We start from the raw sequence: 10216 nt of genomic DNA on the forward strand, positions 1-10216 counted from the left end.
ATGGGGTTCTGGTTACCGATCACATGCGTTTCCATAGAAACCTTTACGCGATCGGGTCAAGGTCCGCCCCCAGACTCTAGCGCTGCGCTTGTAAACACAGTGTTAGCGGTACGTGTGACCTCACCCATAGGAGCACATTGTTAAGTTGCATATGTAAATTCAGTGGGCTTATACAGAAGGAGATCAGGGCAAGTATTTTCTTTTTTTTTGGGGGGGGGGGGGGAGAAGCATTTCAGTTTTTGCTCAGGCTGCAAAAAAGCTAGAATCGGCCCTGGCTGGAACTGCAAGTTATACTGAGACAGCACCTTTAAGATATTGCTTGATATTTGGACCTGAATTTGGTAGTTTGAACCCGCTGATGTCTGTTTGCCAGTTTTTAACATACTGTCTGGCCGATTAGAAGGTGAAGGAAGACTTTTTTGCAGCTAGAGCAAAGGATAGGATGCTGCCTTATTCCTCTATTAAAATACACTGGAAATGCAACTTGTTGGTGTTGTACTGACATTAGAAATCCAAGACACAATTCAGGCACCCTATGCCCTCCCTAAGGATGCGCAGTATCAACCCAAAATATAATGAACAGCAACTTTTTTGTCCTTATGGATGACTTTTGCCTAGTGACAATATCTGGAAAAAAGGACAAAACAAAAAAACCTGTTGATGGTAGTATAAATATGTCACTGTAAATAAGCGTTTTAAAAGTATAGTTTACCCAAAATTGTGGTGCACTTTAAAAATATTATGTACTTGAACAGTGTAATTTAAGACACATTGGGGAACATTTATTAACCCCTAGGCGCACCTGGACGTTATAGTACGTCCCCGGGGCTAGATGCTTAGCGCACGGGGACGTTCTATAACGTCCTGCTTCTGGCACCGGCTCACGAACGGAGCCGGTACCAGAAGCAGCGGCTGTCAGCTGTCTAGTACAGCTGACAGCCTGCGCTAACACCCGCGATCGGAGCCGGCTCCGATCGCGGGTGTTAACCCCTTACACGCCGCGGTCAAACATGACCGCGGCGTGTAACGGTGTTAGCGCTGTGGATCGGATCCCCCGTGCCGCTTACCGGGGGATCCGATCCTCTTCCGGGCAGCTCCGAGGACTGGCATGTGCCCCGGAGCTGCCCGGTCTCCATGGCAGCCAGACCCCTTCCGGGTCTGGCTGTAAACTGTCTGAGCATGCGCAAGCTTGCTCAGACAGTTTACACTGCTCTACAATAAAATAGTATTGTAGAGCAGTGTATTGAACTTAAACCAGTGATCAGAGCATCACTGGTTTAAGTTCAAGTATGTATAAGTAAAAATATGCAAAAACAGTTAACACTACACATTATAATAAATAAAAAATTAATACATAAAAATATAAGCCCCTAAAATGTCACTTTCCCATAAAAAAACTTAATAAAGTATAAAAAACATAAAAACACAAAAAAAACCCGCATATTTGGTATTGCCGCGTCCGTAACAATCTGCATAATAAAACAGAATCGTTACTGGACCCGCACGGTAAACGCCGGAGGAAAAAAACGCAAAAAACATTCCGAAAAAAGATAATTTTTAATTAATACCCTATAAAAAATGCTCTAAAAAGTGATTTATGCACTCCAAAATAAGCCCACTAAAAAGAACAACTGTTCTCGCAAAAAATAAGCCCCTAACAAGATTTATCTGCCAAAAAATAAAAAAGTTATGCATATAAAAAGATGGTGATGCTAAAATGAATAAGATTTTCTCCAAATTAGTTTTTATTCAGTACAATTGAATAAAATACACAAAACCCCCACATATTTGGTATCCCTGCGTCCGTAACAATCTGTATAATAAAACAGAATCGTTATTAGATCCGCAAAGTGAACCCCGTAAAAAACAACCTAAAAAAACTCTCTCTGCTAAAGATGATTTTTTATTAATGCCCTTTAAAAATGCTCTAAAAAAGTGATTTTAAAAAGTTACGCAATCTAAAATAAGACCACTAAAAAGAGCTATCATTCTTGCAAAAAATAAGCCCTTAAACAGATTTTTGAGGTGAAAAATAAAAAAGTTATGCATATGAAAGACGGTGATGCTAAAATTAACAACAATTTTGCCAAATTACTTTTTATACAGTAAAAATGGGAAAAAATAAAAAAATATATATAAATGAAGTATTTTCATAAACGTGGCGACCCAAAGAATAAAAATAATATACTATTTTCATGGTATGGTTAACGGCCAAAAAAAAAAAAACACATAAAAATTTTCCTAAAAATTGATGATTTTCATTTCCTCCACCAACAAAGAGTTAATTAAATCTCACCAATTAGCTATAGATGCCCCAAAATTATGTATTAGAAAAGTGCATCTCATGTGGCAAAAGAAATAAGCCCCTATAGGTGCACAATAAAAAAAAGAAAAAAATTATAGCCTGTACAATGTGACATAGCAAATCGGATCTGGATGGCGCCTCCTTCCCTTCTATGCCCGGCCGTGCGCCCATACAGCAGGTTACCACCACATATAGGGTATCGGTGTACTCGGGAGAAATTGCGTATCAAACTTTGTGGAGCCTTTTTTCATTTTATCCATTAGAAATGTAAAATTTTCCACCCAAAATGAGTGTATTGTGAAAAAATATTACAATTTGCAGACTCCACCTCCATTTTGTTTTAACCCCTATAAAACACGTAAAGGGTTAACAAACTTCTTAAAAGTGGTTTTTCATATGTTGAGGGGTGTAGTTTCCACAATGGGGTAATTTACGAGTCTCGCTATTATTTAGGCCTCTCAGTGTCAATTAGAAGTTGAGCAGGTCCATCTAAATACAGGTTTTGGCGATTTTACAAAAAATGTGAAAAATGGCACCCAAATTCTGAGCCTCATAACATTCTAGTAAAATATGTGGAATCTTAAAAAACCATGCCAACATAAAGCAGACATTTGGGAAATGTAAGTTATGAATTTATTTGGGTGCTATGACTTTCTGAATCAAAAGTAGAGAATTTAGAACGTTGAAAATAAAGAATTTTTTAAAATTTTTGCCAAATTTTGTTTTTTTTCATAACTAAACGCAAAAGATTTCATCCAAATTTTTAAACTAATTTGAAGTACAATGTGTCACGAGAAAACAATCTCAAAATCCCCTGGATATCTCACAGCGTTCCCACGCTATAACCACTTATAGTGACACAGGCCAGATTTGAAAAATGGGGCTGCGTCCTTTAGGCCAAAAGATGCTGTGTCCCGTAGGGGTTAAGAACCTTGTGCCAGTCTTCTGTCAGGAGTTCTTTTATGTGCAAAACGCATGCTCATGTATTTAGAAGTGTCCGCACCACGTATGTGGCACACATGACCCTTTTGTGTCGCACATGCATTATTCTTAATGTGAAGAATCATTTCCTTAATTTCTTTTATCTCTGCAAGGGGGCGTTCTGGTGCATCAGACCGTACGCCACATTTATCATGCAGAGTCCAACAGAAGTGTGTCGCACCCCATGTTAAAAAGTTGGTGCACTTTGTCGAAGCAAGGAGTACCAGATTCATGAAGAATGGAATTTTGTTATAATGAATCTGGCACACTACAAAGGCTAAATGAACATACTGCAGTCCAGTTTGCAATGTTTTTTGTAAATGTACCCCATTAGGTTACCTGGGAACAAAGCCAAAATCAGCAGTGAAAAACTGGCAATAACTTTCTGTTTTTCATGGCTGATTTGCTTCAGTTGTTTTTCATAGATCCTTGTAAACTATAGTCTTTGCGTGATCCGTAAAAAAACTATTTTGACTAGGACATGTGATCAACGCATGTAGCAAGTTTGTTGCAGAAATTCACATTCATTTGATAAGTGAGTGAGGCTTAGGTATAATTCAATTATTTATTTTAGACACGATCTACTGTATATATTAGATTGTGGCACACAGTCTGCTGTGATATGCACCATTCTTTATTTTAGAAGCTAATGTTGTCACATGAAAATAAAACAATCTACAGGCAGCATGTTATAGAGCAGTAGAGGCTGAGCAGTTCTGTGGGAAAGGAATCAGTATAACTTGCATATTGAACACATCTGATCTCTCTAGGCAGAGAAGTCAATGAGGCGGTCCTATCAGTGATTGACATTTATTTTTGCACGTATCATAAATGTAAGAAAATATTTATATATATTCTGGCACTACAAGAACCACATCCATTTTTTCTACTGCTCTTCATTACTTAGTTTATTCCATCTGCAGTTATATTCCCATCCACATTTTTGCAATTGTTGATGCCCTTTCATTAATTTTTTTTCCTCCTATGTAAATGTAACCATGTCAACCATTGAAAAAAACCCACTTCCCTGACCTACTGTATCTACATAGAAAGATTTGAGAAGGTTGCAATGAATATTTTCCAACAAATCTATCTATTGATCTGCTAAGCTCCTTCTACTCTATAACAAGATTCTTGCTGCTTGGACTGCATAAGAAAGGACTGTATTAAAAATTATTTGAAGCTTTCTAAAAAACAACAACTCCATTTTGATAAACTGATCCACATCTTATGAATTTGCACTTATTATACAATTCTGTCTTACCTGTGTGCTATAATGCTAATTCCTTGTATATCACAAGCAGAATTCATCTTTGCATGTAAAGGACAAAGTAAAATGGTGTAAACTCCCTTTGCACCACAAAAATGCTTTCAAAGGTGCCAATGTTAGGGAACATGTATGTATCCATGGGGAAATACTGTACTGTGTGTAGTACATTCCAGATTACCAATGTTATATCCCACAGTTGAATTATTTACCTTTCTGGAGTATAGTATTATTAGTTTAATAATAATAATATTGATAAAGATGATACATTAGTTTCAGTAGTGATAAACACAGAACAAGAGAGTTAACAAACCTGCACAAGCAAAGATCACAGGTATGAAAGCAATTCTAGTGCCCTCTTCAACTCAGTGTCACTCCAGGCAGATGACAGTCATGTCATACATAGCTCGTGTCACATTTACACCCAGCTAGGATGTGGAGTGAATCCAGTCAGCTGCTCCCCCCTCTGCTCAGTGTTAAAAGCTTGCGTTCATTTCCCCCTCACCCCCTCCTCCACATCAGCCTCTATGTCAGCTGCAGCACTAAGAGGAGTAGTACTGCTGCTGCCTGGAAATAAGAGCACAGCCAGGACTGGGGAGCAATGAGCAGCAGCCTCAGCACCACACATCACTCCTGGCTGCGGAGGGAAGTTGGGGGACCCCAGTGATGACATCAATTGCAACCTCCTAAGGCAATGAAGCAGCCACTCCTGGAAGTCTGCAGGAGAGCAGCCCCTCACTCATGCTTCCTTACAAGTTTTGCCTCACTGGAGGGCTTCAGCAATAGCAACTTTCATGGCTACACAGTGATCTCTCCAGTACAACTTGAATGAGCAATCGCAGGGGGCATCGGACTAACAAGTGATTTTGGGATGCACACAGGACAATAGGAGCTGCAGCCTAATTTGTGAATGTAGCAATGGATGTCTCCTGTGCCTGAGAATGACTTGTACCAACGCAAAAAGGTGATTATTACTATTCCGTTTCCGTCTAAACGAGCAATACTAGCAGAATGGTTATACACTAAAGGCAAGGATTTCTTTTTAGTACTAAACTAGATAGCGCAAAAGTGAATGAAAGATCAGATCTTTCTGGGGATCTGGACATGTTCTATGGATACTAAGTGGAACCTGACGGGAAAGCAGAAGGAGTCAGACATAGGAAATTAGGGTAAATTATGAGCCATGCTTTTTAATGTTTCTTGCAAGGTCTGTTAAGATTCTTGTTGTTTTTTAATTTTTTTTTTTTTTTGCATTTCTTTTCTGAAACTTTGGGATTTTTGAGCCATTATAACGCACAGCATAATAAGCACAAATCTTTCTTGTAACATCTGATGAAGATTTCTACCATTATCAAGGATTTTCAGCCATTTCATGATGAGGGGATACACTTGCATCCTGCTCCCTGTAGCTTTGATGTAGTTATTATAGAAGCCCTGGAGGTTTCCTTGATGCTTTAAGCAGACAGATTGTCCATGATGGAGCCACAAACCCAGTGCCCACCAGCTGCTGACAATGTGAATGTCTCTCAAACCAATTACTCCTATGATGGTACACGTTGCATTGCAGGTCTGGACCACTATGATCAGGAGTCTGGCTTGTCCTTCTGGAGCATAATCCTCACCATCATCTTGGCTATCATTACTCTTGCCACTTTATTGTCCAATGCATTTGTAATTGCAACAGTGTATCAGACCAGAAAATTGCACACGCCTGCCAACTATCTCATTGCCTCATTGGCATTCACTGACCTTTTAGTGTCTATTCTTGTCTTGCCCATCAGCACCTTGTATACTGTAACTGGTAAATGGACTCTGGGGCAGATTATCTGTGATATGTGGTTGTCTTCGGATATCACTTGTTGCACTGCATCTATTCTTCATTTATGTGTAATAGCACTGGATAGATACTGGGCAATTACTGATGCAGTGGAATACACAAAGAAAAGGACTCCAAAAAGGGTGGTCATAATGATAGCACTTGTGTGGGTCTTCTCAATATCCATTTCAATGCCCCCACTTTTTTGGCGCCAATCAAAGGTAGAAGAGCTCACCAAGTGTGCTGTCAATACAGATCACGTTTTGTATACTGTTTACTCCACTGTTGGGGCATTTTATTTGCCCACATTACTACTCATTGCCCTTTATGGGAGAATCTATATAGAAGCCAGGTCTAGAATTCTAAAACAATCTCCCAAGAGCACAGGCAAACGATTGACAAGGGCTCATCTGATTACTGATTCCCCAGGATCTTCATCTGTGTCCTCAACCAACTCAAGGGCTGCAGATGTGTCAAGTGACACAAGTTCTCCAGTGTACTTGAATCAGGTCAAAGTAAAAGTATCCGATGCTTTACTAGAGAAGAAGAAGATCATGGCTGCCAGGGAGAGGAAGGCTACCAAGACTTTGGGGATCATTCTTGGAGCTTATATTGTTTGTTGGTTACCATTTTTCATTATTTCATTGGTTATGCCCATTTGCCAAGAAGCGTGCTGGTTCCATCCTGCCATTTTTGACTTTTTCAACTGGCTTGGATATCTCAATTCTTTAATAAATCCAATAATCTATACAATGTCAAATGAGGACTTCAAACAAGCTTTTCACAAACTGATACATCGTTTTAGTTGCCCATCATGACTGTAGCTCCAACCTTCTTCTCCATATCTCATGAATGCACTTGTCTGGATCTGTCAGTACAGGTAAGCACCCTTTAATGGCTGAAGATGATAGAGATAAATATTGAAGGTTGGCTAGGGTACAAGTGGTGTGAGGATTAAAGGGGTTCCTTCCTATCCAACCATTGATTTTGTATGTTCTCATAACAGCCTTATTAGATGTACTTGTGTCTGTACTAGCTCTTTATTGGATCGATCAGCAGATTTTTTTTTCAGTTAATGAAGTTCACCCTGAGTTAAGTGATCTGCTGATGAAGCACCTAATTGAGTGTCGATAGACAAACTGACATTGATATATCTGCTTTAATCACTGGGGTTATTAAGGAAGCTGCAGAATCATTTACCAAAAAAAAGGTTGCAAGTAGAGTTGATTATTTCTATTAGTGCAAAGAATCAATGATTAATATCCATCCATCCTGTATTAAGGAGGCATCATATTTCTGCATTCCTTAGATTACTTTTCATTAACTATAGACACCTTCTGGCGTTGGATCTACATCTTGTAGTCTTGTAAAACTACATATTACCTTCTCGAAAGTATTATGTCCAAATGTTCACTGCAGCCCTAGTTGTTTACAGGGTCATACAGAGCTTGTTTGACTTTAGAGAAAGCAATATTATATCCTAAACAACCTATGGTTATAATATGATTGTGATTGGTCATAGCATTAATCATCTTACTTATGCCATATCGTGATTGGACGGTTATAGTTTGTATATTGATTTGCAACCCTTCTGCTTAGAATTGTGGAAGTATACTTCAAAGTGAATTCCAATGGCAAATCTAGTATATAAGTGGCTGAATAGGTCATAGTTCTTATTATTTTATATCCCATTTTGACAATTTATCAATAATTCTATGAATGTTTTCCTTTTGTCTGCAGAACCCAGTCGATATTGTAAAGAATCACTGCCTGAAACTCTCTATCCTGAGTTGTCAGACTCATGAATGCTGCTGAGCACAAACGTCAATACATACTGCCATCCTACTGTTCAGCTCTGCATATCACTGCTATGACTCTAGCAATGATGCTGCTTAAATATTCACTCATGACAAAAGCAAAGAATTCACCTTCAAAAATCAATGCATTGGATTGGAAAATTAATGTAGACTAAAATATTGTTTATGTTTTCTTAATTTCTCACTTATTATTTAGTTCATATCATTGCCTTTTTTTGACTTGACTAGTCTGAATTCCTTCCATGCACACTGTAGGGGGGTGCATAGTTGTTTGTTTAATGTCAGTAGTATTACTATGTCAATGTGTATGCTTGTAATTTATTTCTGTAGAGAAAAGTTGGTATGATTTTAAAGAAATGATTTAAAGATGTGTCACTGTGTGCAGGTGGCCCATTCAACTCTGCTTTTATGGTAAATGTGGTGTGCAGGAGTGTGCAAGTTACCTTGATGTATATCCATTTATCAAACTGAATTGCACAGTGATCATACATTTCTACAATGTATTGTCAGTAATTACTGTACGTATAAATGTTCCATCTATTTGATAGATTTGTCATTGAAACAAACGCCCATCAAATGATTGCTCAACAAATGGGCTGACATTCTGAAAAGTATTCTAATGGAAGAAGATAATGCTCAGTATTTATGGTTGACGCACACCCCTACTACATCACGCACAGAGAATGTACATTTATTTTGCTAAAAAAATAAAGCCTACCTATAATGTATTTAATGTATATTGTCCGAAAAAGTTCAAATTGCTTTATATTTCCAGAAAAGTCACACATGTGCAAAATAAATTCTAGAATTCTAAAACAGATGAGTTTATTTTATTTTCATGTTTTATTACCAAGAATGCTGAAAAGGTTTAAAGCTGAAAAGAAGCCATAATATAACTCAGATTACAACTTTCATGTTAAAATTCTGTTAGATGTCTAGCCCTTTATTTTTTATTAAAAAGTACAAGAATGTTGATTGAGCAAATATAGGTTCAATTATTAAGTATAATAAAAACTAAAATATTTTTCTCTTTTTCTTACAATGTTATTCCCTTCCAGCCTCCCAGTGGCGCTTATAAGTTCAATAATGATATCAAATTTAGATAAAATTTTAAAGGGGTTTTCTACAGGATAGGTAATCGATGGTTGATAGTGACTCTGTTATGTTGGGTCCGGATACTGGACCACTGTTTTATACACTGTAGGACTGACAGAGAGAGGTTTGTGAAAAAATGATTTATTCCCATAAGAGCAAATAGATCAGAGGTCACACATGTTCACTTCTGTTTTATTGGTATCGGAGGCTTGAGGACCTTCATCTTCAATTTGTTGGGATCCCTGCATTCTAACCCTGAAGGGTCATATATGGATAGCAGTAGGAGGAATAAACTGGGGTTGCCAAAAGGAGCTTATGAAACATAAGACCTATTAAAAAGCAAGCAGCCAAGAAAGTGTGTATTTGGCCTAAGTGTGTAGCGTCTGACTTGTAGTTGTACACCATTACTTGTGCCTTATTTTAGTTTTCCTTCTTTTAAATAAAACTCCATTTAGATCCCCATTATGCACATGTTCCATGTATGTATAGATATATTAAAGTAGCTGCACCAGCTTTCTGTCTAACATTCCTCATAAAAGAGGGTAAAATTGGCTTTCACATGTATTTATAAAGTGTTTGGGCCAGTCTTGAGTCCCGGCTGCACTGTGTCCAACAAGACAGAAAAATGCACACCAAAAGGGGCATGGTAGCGACACACTGTTCACCATAAAAAATGGTGCACACTTTCCAAGCAGTGCAGGGTACGCCAGAAACTTGAATACCATGCACCAGTATTCAATAATCTATATAAGATTCATGAGGCACACTACTCTTAGTTTAGTTTGCCTCACTTTAAAAAAAAATGGGCCAATGGGGCAGATTCTGGGGATGAAAACATCATGGTTCAGAGTGTTAAGGCAGCTGCATAACTGGGTATAATTTATAATTTAGTGTATTTGGAAGAGTTGAATGGTATCTAGACTGGGTCTGGAGCC

At 38.1% G+C, this 10216-nt stretch overlaps 1 protein-coding gene across 1 annotated transcript; it reads left to right on the top strand.

Moving 5' to 3' along the window:
* The first annotated feature begins 4981 nt into the window (after positions 1-4981).
* On the top strand, positions 4982-9656 carry HTR1B (5-hydroxytryptamine receptor 1B). Its single transcript, XM_072142083.1, has 2 exons — positions 4982-7249; positions 8110-9656. Exon 1 carries the CDS (start codon positions 6027-6029, stop codon positions 7185-7187), a length of 1161 nt encoding a protein of 386 aa, XP_071998184.1. The 5' UTR covers positions 4982-6026; the 3' UTR covers positions 7188-7249; positions 8110-9656.
* The last annotated feature ends 560 nt before the right edge of the window (positions 9657-10216 follow it).

The sequence above is a fragment of the Engystomops pustulosus genome, chromosome 3 (genome assembly GCF_040894005.1).
Source record: "Engystomops pustulosus chromosome 3, aEngPut4.maternal, whole genome shotgun sequence".
NCBI classification, from domain to species: domain Eukaryota; kingdom Metazoa; phylum Chordata; class Amphibia; order Anura; family Leptodactylidae; genus Engystomops; species Engystomops pustulosus.